The sequence below is a fragment of the Aptenodytes forsteri genome, unplaced genomic scaffold (genome assembly GCF_000699145.1).
Source record: "Aptenodytes forsteri isolate BGI_AS27 unplaced genomic scaffold, ASM69914v1 Scaffold255, whole genome shotgun sequence".
Classification (NCBI taxonomy): domain Eukaryota; kingdom Metazoa; phylum Chordata; class Aves; order Sphenisciformes; family Spheniscidae; genus Aptenodytes; species Aptenodytes forsteri.
This window is the reverse complement of record NW_008794888.1, coordinates 11,066,202-11,092,228: the sequence shown is the minus strand read 5'-3', so window position 1 is coordinate 11,092,228 and position 26,027 is coordinate 11,066,202. Positions and strand designations below refer to the sequence as shown.

The following is a 26,027-nucleotide window of genomic DNA, read 5'->3' as shown; positions in this document are numbered from 1 at the left end:
ACTCCTTGTCCAGCAGACATGGGACCAGACAGGGAGAGTGCACAATATTGAAATTTTTGAACAAATTAAACCCAGAGCATTTTTATCGCTTATTCCACTCCCTGCCAGATAGAGTTGACAAGGCAGATTAAAAGCGACTCATGAATCTTTGTAAAATTAAAGCACAGCTGTGATACTTCAAGCAGTTCTATTCTTTAGAGGGTCTTTTCAGGGAAGCCAGAATACTAAACAAATTCACATGTTGGGTAGTAAAACTCCTGTGCTTCAGAACAAGCTTTAAAACAAAACAAAACATCCCACTGTGTAAAATATTTGAAAGAATACCAACAAGACCCCAGAAAGAGTACAGTACAGTAGCTCATACTCTGCAAAGCCTGCTCCGAAAGCACCTTTCGACTATGCAGCGAAGAGCCTACATGGCAACGTGAGATGTAGGCTTCATCTCACGTGGGGAGCAAAAATATTAGATACTCTACTGAGAAGCAGAGCACATAGGGTTAATAAAAGCATAGCAGATGAAGGTGGAAAGCAAGGAAACCAGAAACAAGAGGTAGACTTTAAAGCCCTTCCCTAGAGTCATATTAGGCCTGTTGTGTACACAGTTTTCACAACACTAAACTTACCAGCTTACTTTTGACCAACTTTTCTATTGCACTGACAAGGTCCGCAGCAGTTGGGACATCGGAGGAGCTCTGTCGAGCAGCTAGCAAAGAAGAGGACTGCAAGACACCAGGTTGCAAAGGAAAAGCAAGTTAGCAGGATGAGAAGGGAGTAGGAAATCAGTGGTCAGTGAAGCAGCTTCTGAGACAGGAGAACGAACGTGGAAGGGGAGCAGGAGGGTTGGAGGACCACATGCATGGTCAGGTGAGTGAGTGTCGCCATATCAGACAAGCACAGAATTGCCATCCACTTCTGGCTGCACATCCCTCTGCAGCAGTTCCAAGGCTGGGAACCAGGGAACAGCATCAAAGAACTGAAGTTCATTTGCAACCAGGCTACAATACTCTTAATGTCTGTTGGTTCCTCCTTCAAAGGACATCTATGGTCTTACAGGCTCCAGAAAATTGATCTTCTTACTGCAGATGTAAGAAATTACCCCCTCCCCCATACATACATATTTAATAAATGCAGTTAAGTACAAGGTACACATGGAGTTACAGGCAATAGGGGAGGGAGGCGGGGGGAACAAATCATTCGCCCTCCCTTCCCCACAGATCAATTGCAACTCCAAATGAACTCAGATGACACCTCCCATTCATGCAACTTCAGCCATCTAAAATGCCTATCTTTTCTCTCCCCTCTCTGCAAACAGTGGAGAGAAAATGCCCCTACATATCTCATCTATCCTAGGTACCTGGCACAGGAGGGCAGAAACACTCTTTGGAGATGCCCGCTTTTCCCTATTGACATCAATTAGAATATTTTCAGTTTTGCTTCTCTATGCTTGTCTGTTGGTTGCAGGTATTCAATTTTAGGTGCCTGACATCATGTAATGTCTTTGGATGTCTCCACATTCAGGTAGCCACAGCTAATAGCTGCCGGTTGTTACAAATCTCCAGAAACACCCAGGCATCATCAATGTGCTACCCAAGCATCCCCCATGGCACTGCGAAGACTGGCCTCTGTGTGAAATACTCAGTTTTGGTTTAAGTTTTTTTTTCTCTATGGGCCTCTTCACCCCTTGGTCTCTGTCCTAAGAAACCTCACTTTGAAAACCCAAACTCATGCAATAGCTATGGAAATTGGTATTTATCAGCTCACCTGTATGTACATTTCTTCTGAATGAAACACAAGCACTGACTAAAACTCTGATAACCTGCTTTTGGCAGGCTGACACAGACTAAAGCATGGCTATATTCTTATAAATTCTGCATTAAAATTATTAAAAAGCTTATTCATCTCTCAGCTGCTTAATAAAGGACTTCTGGAGAGCACCTATTTCAGCGAAGTCACCGTGCAGGTGCCAACGAACACACATCTGAGATTAAATAATGCTGGGGACTGAGACATGGAAATGTGATGGCAGGAATTAGGCAGCTGGCCACCTCTTTAAGCGGCCCTTTGGGGAGGTTGCTCATGTTGAGTGACACAGCCCCAGGAGGAGAAAAAAAAAAGGCAAAGGAGACCTATCCCAACCAGAAGCCTTGTGACAGAGCAGAAGCGCGAACAGCCTGCCATTCGTCATCTCGTCTTTCACAAATAATACATCTAATCAACAGTTCTAATTAAAACAACAACAAAAACTACAGGTAATCAGGCTGGTAATTGAGGAATTAGGCTGGTAATGCAGGAATCCCATACAAATGTAAAAGCTCAGACAGCCTGTTTCACCTGCAATGCAGACAGACACGTCTAGGAAAAAAAAAGACTGAAAATAGGGACTTTGAAGAGATACTGGACAAATACATAGATGATAGCCGTCAAACATAACCATTCTAGCAGGAGGAGTCCAATTTTTGGAGGCACTAAACAGCTGTTGTTCTCACTTCTTTTAACTGAAATTGCTCAATATCTCTGAAAAGTAAATAACTGCAGGATTTTGAAGGGAGCATGGAAACATTTGCTGTCTACAAGTCTTTCAGGGTAAACTAAAACTCTTCTGTGATTGATGAGAGAGTCTGGTTTGTGTGGGGCAAATCAAAAAATGGTATTTCTGTTTCCCGGGAAGTAAATTATAAATTTCTAATATGAAGATATCTTGCAATTTGTCTTTATAAGAGCCTCCAGGAGCAGTGAGGCATGATTATTGCTGCCTTGCAATGGGCTCAGGGAAAGGTGCCACCCCCCGCACCGTGCAGACGTCTCCCACCTACCGCTGCTACTCCCCCACGCTGCTGCTGGTCCAACCTAAGCTGGTGCCTGTAAGCAGTAGCAGGACATGAGCAGGGAGCTCTGCCCAAATTAACACTGTTAAAGAGCTTTTGGCTCCAGCATGTCTCAAACATTGCTAACACGGTGCTCCTGTGCCAGGGAATTCAGGAGCCATGTTTGTGAGCTTAAGTTTTTTTCCCCCATGACAAAAAGTGAGTAGGGGGAGAAAAAGACAGAGAAAAAGGGTTTCAGATGCATCTTGTTCTATTTAATCTTCTCTTTTAGGAGCGGGTGAAGAAACAGGACGCCAAAATGCTCTATAAAGCTTAGACATCTGGAGCAGAAAACAATTTAGTTCCACAACATTGGCGCTGTCAGAAATGTATTTAAGAAATACTGAAATCACATGGCATATTAAAAATCAAAAATAGTGACCCGACTAAAGCAGTTTTGTTTTTCTTTAAAAAAACCCCAAAACAAACCCCCAAAAACACAAAAAGCAAACTAACCCCAAAACATTTAACTAAACACCACAGGGAAAAAGCCAGTTGCAACTGCTTTTGTGCTGGGCATGGATCCACCACGGCTCTGCTTTGCCGACCTTTTGCCTCTGCCCCATGCCAGACAGCCAGCAGCACATGCAGCACTCAAAGGGCAAGAGTCCACGACTCCAGCTGCTTCCTTCTGGTCTTGCTGCCACCACAATGTCATAACATTTCTTGACAGATTAGCAGCAAGCCCCTGAATCCTTTCCTCCATCATTCTGCTCCTTGAGTCCCAGAAATATTTGTACCCTTCTCTCTCTGTATTTCCAAACTCCTGCCTGAACCTTCCCCAAGAACATTCTGGCTTGTTTTTTTTCTGACAGTTTATTAATCTCCCCTATACTTGCTTCTTTGCATGCAGTAATTACAATCAGAGGATAGAGATACAGAAGTGGCAGTGCTAAAAACAGATGCCAGCAGGAAAGCAGGAAACAGCTAAACAGGAGGATGGATTTCTACAAGGGAGACGACAGCACCAGGAAAGGTTGGGGGAGGACACATGCAGACAGGACCTGCACTGACTGTGAATGCAAACCACTGTCATGGCCATATTCACAGATTCTCACCCCAAGTCCAGGAGAGCAACTGAAGGACTCTGCAAGCCACTGCACCGTCTACCACAGCAAATTCTGACTTACCATTCAAGAGACCCTAGCTAACAGCAGAGAACTACCACCACCAGCATGGTGCACAAAGATGGGCAGACCAAAGCCCTTCCCACCCTCCTGAGAGAGACTTCAGATACCTTGCGGGCTTCTGAACTAACTGGAGCTGATGGACCATTCAGTGATGACCAGACACATATGCCAAAAACGCCAAACGATAGCACTGGGTAGGCTTTTCCATCTGCAAGTTTTAAAGTGCTTCAAAATGGAGGGTGGATGGTGGGGCATAGACTAACAATGTTCCTGGACCCCAATCACACACAAAGCCTGAGTGGAGAGCCCAGGCTATCTAACTCTTGGTAAAGGTGGTATTTCTGGATTCAAGCAGATTCCAGCATCTGTCCTACTCCTCGGGCCCAGGCTGCCACCAAATACCATTTCTGCTGTTACTGCCAGACACCAACGGCACTTTTAAAACAGATGTGGAGAACACGCGTTATCAGCCTGAGTGGCATTTCTGACCACACACAACACAAGCACACGATCGACCTGTCATGAAATGGGATGCCAAGGCTAAATTGCTTATCCAGCACTATTTGTAAATCCAGTTGGTGAAAGGTATTAGATCATGATTTGCACGTAGGAGTCTCTCATAACCACAAGTCTAGGCCCTGGATACTAGAAGACCACTATGAAACCACTGTGAGATGGCTATGTGAGAAATGCACTTAAACAGGAAACTGATATAGTAGGGGAGGCCTTACCATCTCATCTTGGGTTGGATCATTGTCAAAAATCTTCATAGGAGGAGGAAGAGGTGTGTGAGACTCTTCATCTGGTTCATCTTCTCCCCAACCCTTCTTGCTCTTCTGAAGAAAAGTAAATATAATTAGAAGCAGGGATGGGTTTCTTTTATCTTTTTAGATATCTGAGCCCTACCACCAGGCTTTGAGTCTGTTAATACTAATAGTGGCTCAACATTGCGTCGGGTGGAGAGAATTGCAGGTAATGCTAAGCATCATGGAAGAGAAGCAATAAAGATGTAAGGTTTTGCCGGTTAATCCTGGTGCATTCTAAGAATTACAGAAATACAGTTTATAGGTCACCCAAGCAGCTAAGGCAGTCACAGCTGTCTGTGTGCTGATGGAAAAGTATTTTTTAATTTAAATGAGAACAGCTCAATGTACAGTTTTTAAAATGTGTTCCTCTATTTGTGTTCAGTTAGTATCTTCTCTATTTTTGGCTTGTAATTCCTTATTCACTTTATCAGGAAAAGCCATTCTGGCAAAGAACATGCCTGCAGAGAAACCGCGGCTACAAATACGTAGCAGATTTAACAGAAACATGACTATTTCTCTGTGTTTTCTTTCAATAAGGAATTACACTGCCATGGTAGGATAAAGGTGATATGAACCTCAGCAAAAAGTGATAACAGCTGCTCATGAATAACTTCATTTCTATCCTTGGCAGCTTTCTAATAGGCTATAAAAAAAGCTAGTCAAAGGACAGTAATATATGCAGACTTTGAAATGCTGATCCCTATATATTCAATTGCTCTTTGGATGACAACGCTGTCTGCAACACAGCTTCAATCAATGCAATTTTACATATGATTCACTGTTCCCTCTAGAACCTAAGGGAACTACATTTACTCAAGCGTGAATCGCATACCACAGAAGAGACTGTCAGAGATATGGTCTTTCCTGCAACAAACACCAACACACACCTCATCTGCGCTGTCTCCTTGAGGCGTGGTTTCATCTCCAGTCTTTGGTGAGCCGAGGTCAAAGCTCTTCCTGCCATCTCGCACCTTCTTTTGTTTCTTGATGTTGCTCTCGGTCTTCCCGCTGTTCAGCCGGCGCACAGGACTAGTCAACCATTTCTTCAGGGTGTTGGTTGAGCGCTTAGGGCCAGGAGAGCTCTGGATGGAGTTGAGGGATGGCTGAGGTTGTAAGTTGGCCACTGAATCAGACTTGCCCCCATTGTCATTGGAAGAGACTGAATATGCGTCTGGAAGAAAACAATGCAGGTGAGAGATCATACCAGCACCTCCTCTATTTCCTAGTGCACATCAAGTGCTTGACAGTCCTAAACATGAAAAGAAAATACAAGCTGCCTCAATGAAAGGTTTTGTGACCTATGGACATTGTGTAAACTTTATTGCACACCAGAGAGAGGAGTATGCCCAGCAACAGGCATTTTTCACAATCTTACACACTTCTCTCATTTCCTACCACACTATCTGTCCTTATGAAAGATTGCAGACAGCAAAGTTATCTAGTTTCTGATGAAAGCCTGAATTTCATGCTAAGTGCTGAATTTCTCAGCTTCTTCCCACAGATTTCACTGTGAATTGCCAAGAAGAAAATAAGCACAAAAAGCAGATTACTACAGGAGACCTGACAGCCACAAACACTTTGTCAGGTTCCAACTCCATAAATGTTTCTCAGCCATTTCCAGACCCCAATGACATTACTGTTAGTTAGACTACTTATTAACTTTTGAAGGTTATTTGAAGCACCTTAAAATTATCTCCTTTGCCCCTGAAAGCAATTTGTCAGAAGACTTCACACCTCCCCTAAAATTAAGAAACTGGAATGAACAATTACAAAAGATGACAAATTGTTCAAACCGAAGGAAACTCCCAAGAAGGAGATACAAGGCAGGCTTAAAGTTAAAAAAGATTTCCATTATATCCAAGCAGGAGATTCTGCTGAACTGTATCCAACCACAATTATCAATACACATGTTCAGACTAGCACCTTAGAAATGGGTGCAACCTCCCTTACTCTCCCCAAAAGCAACAGACCAAATATGAGCTAATGTCAGTAAGTCTTCAAAACCAAAGCAAACAAGTTGCTTGAAGATTTCTCAATTGCCCTTTAGGAACAAGTGCCCTGCTTTCACCTTTCTGAAACCATGGCAAAGCAACTCCCTCCCCAGGAGCAATCAGGGACTGAGATGTTTAATCCCACACGGTTTAAGACGAAAATTTTTTTTACAGAATTCAGAAATTGTCACACAGCTGTAAGATACATCTCAGACTGTACATTAGAAAGCAGTCAGCTGATGTTATTAAACATTTTTAGATGGTTATTTCTGAATCTTTTATCTGCCCCAGCAGAAAACAAAAACATAAGTTACAACACATGAAAATAGCCTGGTGCATCCAGATATTCTCACTTCAGCAATAAATATCATTAGAGACACTGGATAGTACACACGCTGAGGGAGAGCTGATCTCCCAGAGAATCGTTACCTATATTGTTTTAGAAGCCAGTTCCTGCTACCTGCATGCAGAGCTCCTACCCCGCTGGGCAGAGCTGCTGCTCACAGCTGGCTAGGCACCGAACCGAGACTGCAGCCTGCCTTGTCTGCCAGCTTGTAAAATGCAGACTGTGAGAGTTACAATACTTTATAATCATAGACAGCCTCAGTCAGAAGTTGAACCAATAATTTATTACATACCTGAGGTCAAAAGTTAGGTTTTTAGAACACACGAAAATAACTGTAACAAGCTAGAGGAAGTCAAAGTTCATTTCCCAGTCACGAAGAAAATCCAAATCATCAGTCTTCTGACGACAGGAGTGAGCGTGAGAGGGGCTGGGAGGAGGACGGATCCCAGGTGGAGCTGCTGGGGTTTTTCTGACATGCCTTCATAACGGCAAAGTAGCAGTCATCTCAAAAAGGCCTGGGTTTAGCCAGCTCTTGTTGATGTTATTTCATGCACACGAAGTGGCATTAAATCAACTAGCGCAAGATAGTATTTGTCAGTGGCCAGCTTATCTTCCACTCAATAGGCTTTAGATAGTGTCCTCTCGCAGGCTCCAGGTGATGCTCTGGGAGTTTATCAGCACACCTTGCATCAGCACCATGGGTCTTGCGATGGTGATTTTGATTTTGCAAGCACCCTCGCCCCTCCATCCCCCAGCAGCACCAAAAACCCCGCAGGCGGCGCGGGAAGCATGAGGGCCTTGCCAAGGGGCTGCGCCGAGCGGGGTGCCCTCAGGTGCCCGTGCTCCCACTGCCGCTGCAAGAGGATTAACTTTGGGAATTACTGGTGCAAAGGGAGCAGGGCTGCAGTCACGGAAGGACAAATGCTGGAAGCGATCGCTCTGTGGAGGCTGCCACTGTCAGGGATGATTTGGGGCAAGCAGCCGTTATCACGGACTCACTGCCTTTGCTGGGGACTGGGCTTGGGGGGGAGGTTGAGGGGAAATGAGGACAAGCTGATCTTCCCACATCTAATGTACAGAGAGGTTTTTACCACAGCTTGGCAGTAACACAGTCCAAACCCCTACCTCCAGTTGATGGCACCTTGCCAGTTTAACTTTTAGTAAGGGAAGGGAGCTGATAGGAGGCTAAACGGAGCCTGGGACAACCCCATCCACCCCAAGGATTTGTTACCGAGACGTGCAATCCTACCTCAGCCCAGCGGGCTCGAGGCAGGGCCAAACCCAGGAACCCCAAAGTCCGTGATGGAAGGGGCAGGGACCTCCCTTCCCAGGAGGAAACACCTCTGGTTTTACAAGCAGGGCCAGGCCCTGGCCTTGCTGCCTCCCTCTCCTTTCCCCAGGCAGCACAGCCACAGCTGGGGCACGGACAGACACACAGCACCTCTCACACCGTGACACTCTTTGCTTGAGGCCGTCCCAGGGAAGTGACGGTCAGCCGTTGTCCCCTGTCATCCCAGGAAAGGCAGCAGGTGGGCAGAAACAGCCCAAGTCCCAAGCTGGACCACAGCCCACCCTGCCCCTGGAATTTTGTCTGAAGTTTAACCTAGAGCCAGGAAACCTCTGCAGACTGAACATCAGGCCTCCAGAGCCACAAGTTATGGTGAAAGCCAACCCAAAGGTTTCCAGAGGGAGGCGTGTTACACTGTACAACGATCCCACTTGAACGAGGCTCTGGATTTTCCCGCTCAAGGTCATGCCTTTGGTGATGAAAAAGGCTATTTACCAAGGGGTTACTAAATCTCAGTCGTGCCAGGCTGTACACAGCCCTGGCAGATATGAAGTCTCCTTCTTTCTCCTTGTCCACTGAAGTGCCCTGGCTGACCACTGTAAGGCACCTGGGACAGAGCCCGGGCTTTGCTTGGCCCATGCAGCCCAAGGCTGGAAACATGGCCTTATCTTGCCTTTAACATGGAAACGTAGTCTCCACTGGCTGGAAGATAGGCAGGGAGGTGGAAGAGAAAGGCTGGTATAAATCTCCCTGCTCCCCAGCCACCAAGAGAGCCCCTCGAGGTGGGGTGAGTTTGCTCTACCCAGCACCCTACACACGTACAAAGCACTCCCATCTCATTGTCCCACTTCCCACCATTGCCAAACATGCACTATCCAAAAACCACACCGAGAGTCCACACACAATATTCATAACCTTTGTTCCTTTTCTTTTTTAAAGGAACTGCAAATATGGACACATTTGTGAGCAAGTCACACTTGCTGTTTGCCAGCCCTGCTGAGAACGATTTCCTTTGCACATAAAGCAGGTCACCTCGACACGGTTGCAGAGGCAGGACTGGAGCTCAAGGAAGAGCAGAGCTCACAAAATGAGAGACAGAAACATGCAACACGAAAAATCTGCCAGGAAAGACTTTGGAGACCTCTTAAGCCGTGCTTGTGTGAGCTCCACTGCTTCTGCGGTACGTATGGCTACAAACACATTAATCATGACACTTGATACTAGCCTGAGATCCAGACACCACGTGGATCAAGTGGAAGAGGAGGACATGTTACCGTGCTTTTCTTGCAAACTGTATTGGTAGAGCTGTTCGGGAACACAGTTTGCCTAAGAAAAGCCAGAGAGCACTTTGGAAAAGATGCAGCAGCACATTGCGTGGTAATTCAGGCAGCCGCTGCTGCCCGCAGGGACCAGCAAAGCAGTGGCTGCCCTTGCACTGCAGCGGGTCTGCAGGAACGTCAGGGCTCAGCAGAGAGCTGCAGTGAGCAGTCATCCTGCCACCAATGTCCTGGGACACACGCGTCTAAAAAAAGGTATTTGGTGAAGCGAAATGGGTGTAGAGAGGTCAGCAGACTAGTGTGGCTAGATTGATTTCCTGGCCAAACCATTCATTCAGACAGAAGAAATGATGGTTTCCAAAACACCCCTAAGCAAACCTCCAAGAAACTTCTGGCAATAGGACTGTGACAGATACTCAGCCAGACCGAAGAGCTTTAGCATTCAGAGCTTTTGCACCGCCAAAGGCATGAAATATTTGTTGTTGTTGCTCAAATGATCAGACGTCTATAAAAGCACAGCTCTTTTACTTGAAAAATGGGAGGTTCCAGTTCTGTGCAACCTTGGGTGAAAGGAAAAATGAAAATCCCATAGACCCATTTTAGAGGCACAGTTGTATTCCCATTTGAGTCAGTAAGGAATTACTGCTGGAACATAAATACAAGGCATTTTATTTTTACTTCCCTGTTCCCCAGAGCACGCATGGGAGGGGAGGTCTGTCTGATCAGGCTCATGCAGCACCGGACTCATCTGCAGGAACTCAGATCTCTTAACGGGGAAAGGGAAAGGCTTCTCAGAGCAACTCAGAAGAAAACAGCAGGCTTCTCTTTTTGATCCATACTAACCACAGATCATATATGATAGGAAAGAAATATGCTTCTATAACCAGAAGTTAATACAGAATATAGCTATGAAGACAGGTGACTATGGCAGGACACAATCTTGCTTTAGGTGAGAAGAGGTGAATCTTCTTCTGATTTATGTGTGGCTCCATTTCTCACCCCAGAAAAACAGCCTAAGAGAAATGGATTTTTCCACAGAAGTCAAAGAAGATGAGCCAGAATGGGAACTCTGTAATCCTATTAGCATGTGCATTTAAATCAACAATTTTTTTGCAGAAAAAAATCCACTCATGAATGAAAGCCAATAACGACAATCTGACTGATGAGCACATAAATTAGCTCTGCTGTGCTCGGCGGAGACCATTTTCCATATTTAGTGATTCCTGTAAAATAACATTTCTGACAAAGACGGAATTGAATCAGATGTGGGTGAAAGACTAACTCGGTCTTTACTCGAGCTATTATTTCCTGAAGAACGGGAATCTCTGTACCAGAAAATCTTGGAAAGCAGGAGTCATCTAGACCTATCCTATACACAAACAAAGCCTCTGTGTTAGTATTTCACACTAAACAAACAAGAATCATCTAAACCATCAAAATGCACCCTCTCCTGCCCTTTCTAAGAACATCTCCTTCACCATACGGGCTGTAAGCTCCAGTTCACAGCTCTCAGCCCCTTGAGGCTTTATATTCTCCCTCGGGAAACACTGCTGTGAGGGCCACCTCGGATCTGCTCGAGGGCTTCAGGGCTAAAGCTCTACTCGACAGACGCAAAGATGGCAGAACGAGGTATGAAAAGAACTTCTTTGGTCTCTTCTGTGCTTTTGTATTAAATGTCCAAAACACGCTCAGTGAAACATTTTTATTGGCACGAGTCAGGGTTACAAAACTTTGTGGCTTAGGCAGATGACAGTACTGATCCCAGTTTTAGTGTTAGAGCCATTCTGCCTGTAAAACCTGGCATGGATTTGCAAAAATTTGGGAGGTAACAACATTTGGATAATACAAAGTCACTTTACAGCTATTCCTCAAGTGAAAACACTAGTTCATACAACGTAAATAGGAAATCTGACAACTTTTAATGTCAACAGATAAACTGTCTCTTCAGGCACTGCCTCTGAACAAGGTTCCAGAGAAGAACATAAGTGAACACGAGGAAATTTTCAGTGCCCATGTCAGATAAAGATAGAGGACAACTGGCTTGAAAAGCCCTTTAGATTAGAAGTACGTCAAACTTTCGCAATGGAATTACAAAACTCGCCCTGGAGTCCTCCACAGCTCCCCATCTGCTCCCAGCTCTGCTCAGCCGCTCTACACATGTCCAGCCGCAGACCTGCCCTACGCTTCGGCTTGAGGGAAAAATGAAGTGAGACCACGTAGGACCCGGTTTCACACCAGAGGGTAAAGACACGTTCAAACTACGCCATTGAAATCTAAATGCAAATTTTGCTCCGAGGTTCAAATGTTGTCCCTAACTTTATAATCTCCTGGAAATGAGCAGAATTGAGAAGGTTCCACTGAATTTTCTGTTTGTGTCTTGGAGTATCTTTTGAAGCTTCAAGCTGGAAGTAACATCAAAAGGCACAAATCAATCTGGCAGGATTCTCACAATTCCATTTATGTGGATGAAATGACTTCTGTCCAAACTCAAGAAGAGTGGTATGGAGTTAAATATTTTATGCAAAAGTTTCTAGTCCAATAGAGAAAGTAGCTTACACTGCTAAAAGCAGATGTACTTGACAAACTTTCCAATCACTATAATGTAAAAACTCAAAATTTGATTTTCTTTTTCACTGCCAAACATGCAAAGAAGACTAACTTCCAAAAAGAACAGGGGAAAAAAAGGACTGAAAACTAAATTAATCACACAACATTCAGAACGCACTGAATAGCTGATATTTCTTGGAAATGGGAAGGAAGAGCTGCTTTGAGATAGAGAATGATCTGCAGAGTTCCCTTTAGCTACACTGCAAAGCAGGGGATGCTCCTGGGGGATTTTGCCTATGGGTTTTGCCTTTGGGAAATGGTCACCTATCTGTTGGTTTTAATATTCAACTTCCTGATCGTTACTTCCAGGTAGAAACCTAAGCAGAGGAAAACAAGCACTCACCTAGCTGGGGTGGGCAAACACCGTCACTTGGAGAAGCTCATTTTTGTGGCAGGCAGCAGCTCACCTCATGCTCTCAGCAGTCAAGGAGCTGTGCACACTTCTGCCCAAGGGTGATGCAGAGCAGGAATCACACCCTGTAGGAGCCTCTCTCTTTCCATTAACTACAGAGGGAGTCCGAGGAAATTATACCCTTAGCTAAATTTAGTTATTGTGAATCCCCTTCCCACATTTGAGTATGTTTCATACCAGGCCGATCTCACAGCAGGAAATGATTAGCTGAAGTTAAGCATCTGACAATTCACTTTAATGAGCAATAACTCATGGCAACCCGCCATCAGCCTCAGTTGAATAGCTTTTATTTTTAGCTGGTGTTGCTCAGATGCGGCGTTCATCCAGCATGCGCTGGGAAAGCTGACATCCCAAAGTAGTCTCCAGGTCTTGGTTGTGCCAGTCGGAGTGTCAGGGCTCGAGAGCTCCAGTTCTTGGAGGTCAGAGAAAAGTCACTGCAGTTCTGGGAAAGTTTCAAAGAGTGAGACAAAACCAAAAGCCTGGAGAAACGGCACCGAGGCGCACGGTCTCAAGAGACCTTGCAAGAAAAGTTACTGAAATCCTGAGAGCGTGCTGAATGAGCGAGCTGGGTCTCCAGGGAGAGAAACAGCACAAGGGGAAGGCACAGAGAGCGAGCCTGCTGAAGTAAAACATGACTTTGTTTCTGTCCAAGAGTGCCTAGTGAGAGGAGCAGCTACAGAAGTCATCTCTGTTGTATCTGCTGCTTCATGTGGACCTAAAGCTATTGTCAGAGGTGACTGTAGGGAGGGCACGGGGAAAAGAGGAAGATGAGTCCTCAGATGAATACAGGGCAGGGTCTCATTTCCTACAGATGAGCATTTAACCGAGGAGCTGCTGCACATGAAGGCAGAACATGTCCTTGTGCCTCTGAAGAGACTCTCAGGAAAGTGTGCAACTCAACCCCACAGCACCAAGCACTTGAACAGCAGCCGAAGCATCTGCGGTCCTCCTCTCTGCGTGTCCCGCTCAGAAACGTGTTTCCATATAACAGCTTACAACTGTGATGGGTATCTACGACTTCTCTGGTGGGAGGTTTGAGCCTTTTTCTCTCCATTTATCAGCTTGATAAATTCATTCTGCTTCAGAGTCCCATCTGACCCCTCACATAAGCTGCTGTGAGTTCATGACAGGAATAATAAGAGAACAAACATCCACAGAGTGAATCCACCAACCCGTTGGTAAGTGAGATACTCCTAGCCAGCTCCTATCCCGAAATACTATGAGATAGGTACGTTATTGGCCTGCCCCGAGTCCTTCAAGGGAACCTTGCTTATCTCCCCAACAAAGCAACAACTTTTTAGAATAGGTTTTACTGAATAAAAGGGTGTAGAAAAGCTCAGAAAAAGAGCAGTTGCTCCACACAGCAGAGTTTGAGGCCAGGCGCAGTATTTCTATGCACTCGATTTCATTCACCCATTCTCTTGCCTCGGGTTTGTGCCCAGCACACATCCCGGACCAGCCCAGAGCACAGCAAGTCCAACACATCTGCTGGGAGCGCACGTTGGAGCAGCCTTCCCGTAATGCCTCACAGCTGGGAGAGCAGATTTCTGAAGTCAAGAGGCACGCATTTTGCTTTAGCAAAGAAAGGAAATAAAAAGTCAAGACTAACAAGATCCAGAAAGGGCATGCTTTTTTTTTTTTTTTTTGAACAAATCAACATTTATTTCAATTTAGTCAAACAGCTCGTTGAAGCACTTCTCTAAGTTCTACTTTACATTTTGTATTTACACTGTCCTCGTTCTGTGACAAAAATAAAGTAATCCCCGACCCTGAAGTTTCCAGAATAAGTGTCGCTAGCAGCAAAAAGAACAAAGCCCCAAACACAAAGCAAAAATCCCCCTTGATATATTTTGATAGGAGACTTATGCATGTTCCGTAAAAAAGTTTTAACCCTGAACCTTTATGGAAACCTATATGGGATGATGAGGGGGAAAATGTCATGTTTGAAGCTGAACAAGAAGAGCAGCATTTGCTGGCCTTTGCAAGTACACTGTTACTTTTAGCATAAGGAACTGTGAAATGCTTAGACACCCACATAGAAGCAGACTTTTTAACTTTGATCTAAGCAGTTTTGCTCTGCTGGGAGCATAAGGGTACCAGAGCTGGCGAACACCATCTTCTATCCTGGTGGTGGGCACAAAACCAAACTTTATTGCACATGGTTTCCAAGCAGCTGTTAGTACAACACAAGCCTTATTCTTTTGCGAAGTGTCAAGGGTCAGCTTCATTCAGCAGCTCCCAAATTGAGCTACTGTAAGAATTTTGAAGTTATTTCTCAGTTAAATGACATCATTGCTAAGGTCAACTCTGCCTTACGCTTGAAGCCAGCAACCTCTATGACAAGGTGGACCATTCTGCTGAATGAGGGGAGAGGAGGGAGGAGGACGACACTTGAATATCGTATTTATGTCTCCCTACCTCAAAGGAAACTGTGGCTATGTACCCAAACAACTCCTCATGGAAACAACAGAAGAGTATTGGTGACAAAACAAATTGGAATTGGAAAAAAAAGCAAGAACAGAACCCAAAGCTTTTTGGGATAGGAAGAAAAACTGCATGTTGAGAAAGAAGGGATTGGTCATTAAACTTTCCAGGCACACACAGGGCTCAGAAAGCACAGAAAACAAGCAGAACAAACAAACACAACTGTGTGCATCTTAGCGTCAGCTTCTTTTGCCAAATGCAGTAGCTTCCAACATTCAGCAGCTGTCTCTTGCTTTCTAGTGCTGTGGAGTTCTCTTTGGTACTTGGAGGCTGTCAGGAGCTCCGGGCAAAGAGAAAGTCTGTCCATTTACCAACCAATTCCAAAGGCGCTGATCTTGAATAACTTTACTAAGCAAGAGTGACACAGATGTCTAGGAAAAGGGGCTTTTCTCTTAGTAAAGTTGTGGTAGGTGCAGTGGAAACCCAAGGCAATCTACATGCTTGTCAAATTGTGCCTAGGTAAGAACAGAGTCCTCCATGAACGTCTCTCATTTGTTCACTCTTAAATTATTCAGGCTCTGACAGCCCCTGAAAAGAAAAGAACGGAATAAGAATAAGTTGCAAGTGGTGCAGGGCAAGAGCGGACACCACGTAACCACCAAGAACAACGAGGTTGGGGTGTTTGACGACAGACACACTGCAGCTGGAGCCTCCAGGGATGGTGCCCAAAGCAGCTTCCTCCACGCCCTTGTCCTCCAGAAATACTAGCGGAAAATACAAGCTCACAGCAAAGGTACTGGGTTGGGATGAATTAAAAGAAGTAATGAATGGAGTAAATGCAAACAGCGGTTTGGAAATAAAACACACAGATAAGAACTGCTGGTGCTTGTGATGTTTTGCTCTTTGAACACGGCACAGGGAAATGGCTAAGCAGCTCGGAGACTTTTAACTGCACACTCAAGACCATCAGTTAGATTTGTGGGAAGCTTTAATTCACTCAGCTTAAGTAGGAAAATCAGAATGTCACTTGCCGTCCCATATAACAGGCTCACGTGATCTACCTCTTGGTTTTTCGTTTGACAGCTCTCCAGGGCAGGGAGCAGATCTGTGAGGAACCTTCCTCGTGGTGCCAGCCAACAAGCTTATCAAATTTCAGGTGATGAAATCACTACTACACTCTATCTGCGTCAGCAAGAAAGATGGGACAGGAACTTGAAGTTTCCAAGAGCATCTGCTGTATAGGAACAGGAGAGCTCTCTGCAGCACCCTGCCGAGGTCTCAGCCCTCTGAAGCTGTGCAAGTGCTTTGAGCCAGCCACCAGCCTTCCCAATAAGGCTAGTCCTGAGAAACTCATTGATTTTGACTTCTGGAGGGCCACATGGAGCCTCCCACGGCTTTTACGGTGCCTACACCATTGCTCCTTACCAAGGGCCTCCTCACGGAAAAAATTCTACGTCCAGCTTAGCAGAGGTGAGGAGAGGTGCACTGCATAAACTGCACTGCTTCACTCCCAGCTGCATCACTGCGTCTAATCACAAATAGCTGTAAAAATGCTCTACCAAGCAACACGTCTAATAAGCGATTATCATTACAAAAGCCATCTTCGCTATTGCTGAGTAATTGCTTTCTTTCGGCCCCATCTTTCAAAGTAATTAGGAAAAAGAAACACTTATTTGATCACAAGAGCAAGAGCTGGACTGGTCTAGCAGCAGAGGCTCTTTGATTCTGGAAAGACTTTGTCGAATACGGGTGATCTTTTGCTGCAATGTACAATGTCTGATCACAGACATCCACCTGCCTGATAGTTTAGTATCTCCAGGACAAGTGACTGCAGTGAATATTCAGCAAGCATTAGCCTTTAGATATTTGTCTGGAGCTTGCCTTGCTTGAAGCTTTTCTTAGACACACTGCCAGATCAAATTTTACGGCAGCACAGCTCTGAGCAGCTACAGCCCTCCCTGAGCAGCCCGGGATGTTCAAGCCTGAGTAATTTCTCTGATACTAAGACAAAGTCAACTAAGATGCTGCTGTCTGCTCAGCACCTGTGCCCTGGCAGGAACTGTGCTCTGCTATTGCGGAGCTGAAGGTACTGCTGTAACATTCAAAGTGTTTGCCTCCTTCTTGCCTAAAGCTATGGTTTTCCTTCTGCTGCCCTAGAAAGGATCCCTGTTGATTAATACTTATTCCATTTCCTAAAGAAATCTATTCAGCCTCCACATGCTTCAGCTGAGAGCGATGTTTTAATATTGTGGTGATTCTCAGGGTTCAAACTACAGAAGGTACAAAGAATACCAGACTTGAGGCACTTCAATGGTATTAGCTGTGAATCATCTTTTTACATTGTACCACTCAGATACATTTGGATCTAAAATACATTTGCATTTCTAATTAAAACATATTACCAGTAGTAACTAAAGAATGTCTTAAATCAGAATCCTTAGGCCATAAAAGCTAATTGCATGATGCTAAAACTGGATTTCAAAAATATACATATTATACCCCCTGCAGGATTAATTAGGCAACATCTCTTCAAAAGAGTTCTCAAAAGTGTATTTATTCAGCATGTGGTTAAATTATACTGGGTTGTGCAACACTTTTCATAGCCTGCCTTGGTGCACACTTCTGCGGCAGCAGACAGCTGGGGCCTTGTTCGTCAGGGGTGCTCAACATGGGCAAATCTGATTCGGGACCGCAGTGAACCCCAGCCGATGAGAAGGAACACGCATGCTGGTTCGTGCTCTCTGCCTCACAACCACCTAGATGCTGCCTTCACCCCTAATGCAATCCTGCTGCTCCCCGCTGCGCAGCGGGGGTTGCTTTAGCCACAGTTAACTGGTGCCGCTGAACAAGAGGATCTCGGGTACGTGTGTGATGTGCTTCCTAGGACATGCAGGCCTATAAAAAGGCTGAAATCAACTGGTAGATATAAATCTGGAAGCTATAACTGCTGATTATTTGATGCTTATTTTGTCACCAATTTCCTACGTGACCTCAAGAAAGTTTCAGAGCGTTCACTGAACTGTAATGTGTTTTCAGATAGGTTAAGACTGTACTGCATGTCTTGGGGATGTAAGAAACCTCTGTTCGCTAAAGCTGCATGTGCATTATGAAGGGACGAGAAAAAAAAACCCAATGCAGCATAACAGGGCACATCCTCGGCTGCTATACTCTGTAGCTGTAATTGTCAGCAAGCTTAAACTGCATGAAAAAGCGTCCTCAGTGGATTTAGCTGTAGCTGGGGATGTGCCACTCCCAGCTCTCCTTGTGTGCTCAGAGCTGCTTGCTCCATGTGAAATCTGAACATGGAGAAATGCCCGGAAAACATAACAGTGGAGACACCTCCAAGGTCGCTAAATCCAGTCCCTTCTTATCGCAGGAAAGAGTCCATCTTTTTCCTAAATGTTTACTTTAGTGCTGTCTTGTGCTACTCAACAAGGGATCTTTGCTCAAAACTGACATACAGACTGTACTTGTGCTTTCCTGTATACAGTGACATTAAATTTCCATGTTTAATTTACAACCTTCCAATACAAAAGATAAAAATCTCCACCAGAAATCACCTACTGGTTCCTCAGGATCACATTTGCTAAGGGGTTCCCAGCAGGTCTGGCTCCCTGGCTTCACCCCTTTGTGCAACTTTACAGCCTTGCACAGCCTGGAAGATAATTTTGCAGGGATCCAAGATTCAAAGTTGTTGAGCTGTACCAGGACTAGCAACGGCTGTAACACACGGAACAACCAAGTGCATTGGGGTGCAATAAGGGCAACAGAACAGCAATTACTAACTCCTCAGGTGGCAACACACAAAACGGGAGATGTATTTTTTCCATTTTCCAAAAGTACTGAGCAACCACAGTTCCCATACAGTAGAGGAGCACCTGTAAGCACTGGGAAGCGCTGGGAGGTGAGGGAGTAAGAAACCCGCCAGAGCTATATTGGGCTTTCTGCAACGTGATGTTATCATGCTACATTAGAGAAAAGCAAACAAGCAGCACGTAAACTGAAGCGTATATAATGGCGCTCTCCACATCAAAGAGAAGAAACCCCCATGGCTGTTCTATTATTAACTGCTGTAATTCAGTTTGCAGGTTCTATTTCTCATCTCATTAGGACTTCACTGGTGAAATTTTCATATTTTGTCCTAATTATCTGAAAGGACCCCAGGTGACATGTGTGATTTCCATGTTTTCAGCCTGCCAGGGAGAGGATTGCAGGGCTGGTGCAGGACAGAGGCTGACAGATTGAGAGGGACATCAAACTCGACAGGAGAGCCAACGGGATGCACTAACTACCTTTAATCCAAGGAACGGTTTGTGTTTCAGCATAATCAGCCACATCAAACATTATGAACTAAAAGCAAACAGGTTAATTTTTGGTTTGTGGTTTTCTAATGGGAAAGAACATTAGCCAAGGGAGACGTTTTCGAGCATATCTCATTAGGTATTTTCTAATAATTCTTTACACGTGCTGAAGTCCTACTTATGATCTACAGATCTTTTTTCAGAAAACAGCCAGATGTGCTTCTGTAGTTGTTTTAAAATGTATCTTTACATGACACTGAATTGTGTGATGCAATATTAGCAATTGAACTGTTCTGCAATAGCAACTGATATGCAGTGGCTAAACTGGCAGAGAACTGGATTTCCTTACTGAATTGAAAGCCACATCTGTAGATCCCTGCTGTAATCACTAACTGCCCAACCAATTCTTCTCTTTTGCAAAGAAATTGCAACTTTTGCCAAAGATGAAAATGTTTTCATAAAGCCTGTTAAAAGGCAAGAATTACACTGAAATGTAACAGTGTTCTGGTGTGTTTGAGAAGTATCTTGATGCTATTTTTAGACTGAAACATCTTGAGGCTTGGGGTTTTTTAATTTTAAAATGATAGATTAGTTTTCCTAATACATACACAAGTTTTAACAAGGTGTATGCTGAAATGTAACGGTTCGGAAAAAAAGCAAAATCCTTCTGGGGTCATGTGAAATAACTGCCCTTTTTGTTTCACTTCAAAATGGATAGATTTTATTTCAGCATCCGTGCATTGAATTCCTAAACAATACATCTATCTGGCACTTATTTTATAGGAAAGCAGCATGTTTAGTTACCCCATGTTCTTTGCAGTGAACAGGGAGTTACCCAAGCTATATTTTTCACAATTATCTGTTCTCTTTCCCTTAGAATAAAGTCTCCCTTCTTCAGGCTTTTGACAAGATGAATAAAGCCTTGTGAATTCCTATATGCTTCTTGGAGCGAATGGGAAGTTTGGGAGCTTTGCCTGCATAAAAGCAAGCCCTGTGTTTCTTGAAAGCTGGATGAATTTATGAAAATTGAAAACAATGCAGCAATCTGAATAATAAGGATCCCTACCACGCATTCACCTCCAGACTAGTAACTGAAAGCTGATCTTTATAGAAGCTCTTGCTATCTATGTTACACATATGAATTAAGATCTGAACGTTTATTTTCTGTACAACTGTTGTCACATCCTATCTCAAAAGATAAGGCTGCAAGATCAGTCATAAAAGGGAGACACAAAGCCAGAAGACGAGGGGCTAGCTTGTGTTGGGAGAGTTAGAGTTGTCTAGCAGTCTGTGTAAGTTTCAAAAAAGAAAAAAATAATGCTAGTATTACTTGGATCTTGGGAACTGAGAGAAAGTTGTTAAAGCATCCCAAACACTGGCACTGATATGATAAACATCAGATTTACAGAAAGTGGCTGACGGAAGATGAGAGTGGTGAGCAGAGTCCTGTGCAGCAGCCAGCACTTTGAAAAACCTCAAACCTCCTGTGCTCTCGGACACTTTCTATTTTCCAGTAACACAGACCCACTGAAAACTTGACCTGGTGTATCCATGAACAAGGTTTCTACCCTCAAAAAACCCTCCTTGTTGTAAGATTTAACAACACTTCAAATAATCCTAAAAAGAGCTCACTGTTCCCCCAGCCTGCCAACAGAGCAGTGGCCATGCTTCTCCTTCAACTGTCCACGTTCAGAGGTTGCTTATCAGCCTCAGGACTTCTCCTGCTGAAATCCTCCTATGTCTCATTGCCACGTTCAAGGGAGGACATGCCCACGCACACAAATACTAACAGGTTCAGACCAGTGAGTCTTTATTTACCCCAAAAGACTGGCATGGGGACAGTCAGGCACACTTTTGGGACACGCTTAACTCAAGACCACCTGTCAGGAGGGTGTAAAGCAGGTGTGGGAAAGCAAGTTTCCACACTAACAAAAAGAGCGATTTTTTTGCTAACAGTATTCACCTTGTCATGCTAATCCTGCTTGCTCAACTGAGCAGCATTTTCATCAACTCTTTTGTCCCTTCCAATAACTATCTGCCATGACCTACTCTGACTCCTGACTCAGCCTGTGGAGGTGGGAAAACACAGGACTTGGAAGACATGTTCCTGTCATGGGCTTACCAGTTTTCTCTTAATAGAACTGGAAGAAAATAACAACAACTCTCCCAAACCTCACCACAGCCATTTGCTTGTGAACCTGCCAGGAGAAAGAGCCGAGCACAGCTCTGGCATGAGAGAGAGACTGCCCACAGAAGACCAGTACACTTGATCCTCTTGACTTTACTGAGATGCAACTAATGAGCAACAGATGGACTTCACCCAAGGAGTATATTTGGGGAAGGTAACAGTTTCCTCATATTTCTCATTCAGGAAGGACCAGGAAACTAAGCGAGCTTCGGTTGACACCCTTGATTTTACTATTGTTTTCTCCTCTGCCTCAATTTTGACAGAACTGCTTTGGCCACGCATTCCATTACGCTTTACACAGTGTAACCATGGCTCAGTCTAAAACACTAAATAAAATATGTTCAAATTAGGAAATGGTATGGGCTTGAATATATTACTGCAGATCACCCTCTTGCTACCACTCAGCACAAAGGTACCAGTTTCCTTAGCAAAGCTCTGCAGCTCACTGTAACAGTGTCAGCACCTTCTATAAAAAGCACCATCAGACCTCACTTTTTACCTAATGAAGAAATAACTTTTATTAACACACTGTTGACAGCCCTTGTAATGATGCTGGTTTGCCCAACTTCCAGTTAAGGCTCTGTTTCTGACCAGCTAGCAAAGATGTACAAGGTGGCTGGCTGAACTCCCTTCACTGCACATTAGTCACCATCACTCTGTCAAGAGAAGCTTACTTTGTTAATCTTACAGCAAAGAGGTTCACCAGACTGAGCCAGTAACAAATCAACGACTCAGAGAAGGATAGCAAGAAGAGGAAAAGGAAGGAAAGAAAGAAAAAGAGGACAGTAAAACAAAAAAATGCAGAAGGAAAAGCAAAACTTTAGGAGATAGGAGAGAGGAGAAGCCGGAGGGACAGGAAATTTAAACAAGAGCTTTACCAGGAGCATGGCACAGACACAAACCCACTCAATCTTTCATTTTTAACACACTGAGATTAAAGGTTTGACATTCAGATTAAGTTTCTTTTGTTCTGAAATGGAAAGTATGGACACGACCGGCAGCCTGCTCAGAAGAACAACTGTTCAAGGAGGTAGAGGGACATGTTCTTTATTGAAGCTGATACGACACATGGATTTAAATCCATCTTCCCTGTTTCTGGCTACCCTCAAGTAAAAAGTGTTTTATATTCTCACCTGAAGCCACTCTGCAGCCACATAATATTACCTAGAACGGGGTGTAAGGTGTTGCACTGTAACGTTATGCTGACAATAGACTACTTTTAACCACAGACCCTTTTCTTTGGGCTGTACCTGATGCACTCATAGCTAGCTTCTCAAGTCCAGTAGATGGGAACATCTCTCTCCTTGTGCTCAAAGAAAGGCATTTCCTACACCTTGTTAGTACCTTCCACCCTTCTGGTGCCCCTTAGGGCAATGAGACCCCAGCATGCTCCAAGTAGGGCTAGAACTGAATGAGCTGAACTACTGCAAAGAAATGACCTCTAAATAAGGCCCTGGGTATAATGCAGCATACAGAATTTAACTTCTAGGTTAAATCTGAGTCACTGACTAGTCTTTACAGCCCGTGCATCAGAGCCTGGAGCTCAGTGTTCACCTGACCCAAGCTCCATGCACCCACTGCTGAGCTTCAGAACTCTGCACTGAAGGTAGTGCAGAGTAATGGCACTCACCCGCTGGACTTTGCTCTGTGTTTAAAGGCAACAAAGTTTTGACCTTGTCACATTCAAGGCATGCAGCTGACCATTTGCTTTAGAAAAGACATTTCAGAAAGCAGGAATCCCTCCAATTTCTTTGCTTTCCCTCATCACCAGCCTTTTAAAGGAGCCTCTAATCTGAACCACATAGATAACTGAGGAGATGGACTCCACATTAAAAGAAAATAGGGTATATTCAATTGCAAATCCTGGACTGATTTCTAAGGAGAGTTCAATGACTTTCTAGTTGTCTGAAGACCATCAGAATTTGAACCATCTTATCGGTCTGCTTTCAGGGCCAGTTCTGCAGCACAAAGAAGCATCCCATTACACTAGGTCACTTTGCATTTGTGCATTTAGGAGATACTGCAAAAAGCCTTGCTTGCCCACTCTTGGCTGATTAAGGCCATTGGCCTGAAGGCTGTGCAAGTCTACTGCTCTTAACTACCCCTTTTTATGGCTGAAAGCAAGTGACAGACTCTTGCTCTGAGGCACTCCTATATTAGGATTCGTATCTCTCCATACTTCAGAACAGACAAGTAGTCCTTATTTAGTTCACGCAGGGGACTATCGGGGTCAGAACAAAACTGCAAATGCTACTAAGTGTCAGTTGCTTTCTCTGGATGGTTCCCAATAGCTTTGTACATGGGCAAAGCTGACAAGATCAGAAACTCACCAAGAGAAACAAGTGAAAAAGCACTATCAAGGTCTCTACTGCTGCAATACAGGATAAGATTGGTGCAAAAGAGTAGTTTGAGTTATCCATCAAAATCCTTTAGAGAAATGCCCAGTTACACAAAATTTACGTATTTCATGATACACTGGGGACCTAGGGTTTGGGTTTTTTCAGCTCTGCATTATTGTTGCTATTTAGGAGATCAAGCATCCACATCACTTCCAAGCTCCACGGCACAAAAAGCACTGACACAGCTTGTACCGACACAACCTCTGTTTGAGCACAGACTGCTCGCTCATCTTCGCAATATCTCTCACCGGACGGTTCTTATTGGCACAACAAAACCTACTCAGTTGTTGCAAGAGATCAAGATACATCCAGCATCTGTCACCAGGAAAAAGCAGAGCCGCATTTCCAAAGGCAAAGGGAAGGTCATTTATGGGGCAGCAGTGAGAACAGCTCCAAGGTGCTCCACATCCATCTTAAATACAAACTACAGTCACCCATTTGCACTGCAAGTCTGAGGTCAGTGAGAAGCCCTGGGACGAACAGTGTCCCCCCAGAAAGAAAAATTATCACTGACAATGCAGAATACATGAAGTTAGAGCTGCAAAGGTCTGGTTGCCACATTAAAGCATCTCCAAGCTTAACGGCAGAAGCTGCCAACAGCAGCACACTGATGCTCTAGTCTGGGGCACCCAAATCCCTCATCAAATGTCAGGTTTGGGGAGTATTTCCACCATCTGACTATGTCTGGTTTTCTTTAATAAATACAGCATAACAGATAGCCTTTTACAACTTTTTGCCCAAAGTTTACTACCAAGGACAAGAAAGAAGTAAAGCAATTGGTATCACAAAACACCTTTTGTTACTAACTCGGTAAACTAGAACTGCAAACACAGTTAACATTTCAAAAGGAGAGAGAAGAGCCAGCTGTTTCCCCTTCCCCCTTCTAGAGACGTTTGCAGGCAGGACAGGCAGCAGGGAGATTTTCATCTGTTAGAATCAACATTTTAAAGACCAGAGCCATGTCAAGAGAGCTTGAATACTGCTCCAACCTGCTGCACGGGCCAACACATTAAAGCACAGGCTGTCCGAGAGACTTGGCTTTCACGGTACCACAACCTTTCTGTTAGCAGCCCTACCCCTACAACCAGGTTACATGTTCCTTCTTAAAGTCTGCAAAACAGCGAGGTTTTGTGTGTTGACCTCAGAAGTCACTTCTTTGGCATGAAGTAGTGTGTTCTCCCCAGGCTGAAAAAGATCAGTGTCTTATGAAATCATGGCAAACTCCATCACCAACTAGTTTGCTGCTGTCACCACATAAGCGTGACTCTAGTTCAATAACCGCGGAAACAGGGCTCCTGCATTGCAGATGTGTGCCTCAAGAAATTAGTAAGCCCGCCCACCCCCAAAGTCATCTTGATCTGGGGATGTATGAATGGGTTCCACGATTACTGAAAAACTGCATTTAATAGCTTTAGTTTTTGAAAAAGGACCCAAAACAAAAGAAAAGGCAAGTTTTGTTTGGGACATTTTGCTGAATGGGCCATTCAGAGAACAGGAAACGCTGAAATACCACACACACATCTTCAAAAAACTCACATTATCCAGAACAAGTTCAAGAGCCATATCACAGCATAAAAACTGCAGGCTGGGAAATCTTCAGGCAATGCATCTGAGCTGCACTGTTCCTTGTAAAAGCCAGATTTTAATTTTATTTTTACAAGGCGCCCTAGCTGCCGTGGCTTTCCCACATCTCTCTCAGCGTTTCAGCTCAGCCAGCTTCCCCAGACCTTCCCACATCACCATTCAGAGATTTGTGAACTGTGAGAAACAGATGTTCTCAAAGCATTTTGCTCCTATCCAAGCCCAAGAAAGACTAGAAAGGGGAAAAAAAAAAAAAAAAAAGAAATCTCATTTAAGCAAATATTTCTCCCCCCCCTACTGACCTTACAGTCCCAGGGTGTTTCCTACCAGCAACGATAAAATGTATCCTGTCAACTTTAGCCCTCTCCCCTCCCGACGCCCGTGGCCGGTTCACCCGAAGCTCCGGGCAGCGG

General features: G+C 44.4%; 1 protein-coding gene across 1 annotated transcript in view; it reads right to left on the bottom strand.

The window, feature by feature from the left end:
- The window catches only part of KALRN (kalirin, RhoGEF kinase), a 338,232-nt gene that overhangs the window by 24,599 nt on the left and 287,606 nt on the right, over window positions 1-26,027 (bottom strand). The window contains exons 35-37 of the mRNA XM_019470941.1: window positions 5,688-5,971; window positions 4,726-4,830; window positions 624-719 (exon numbers count right to left, since the gene is read on the bottom strand). Of these exons, the coding sequence (XP_019326486.1) occupies window positions 624-719; window positions 4,726-4,830; window positions 5,688-5,971 (485 nt within the window). The remainder of the gene's footprint in view (window positions 1-623; window positions 720-4,725; window positions 4,831-5,687; window positions 5,972-26,027) is intronic.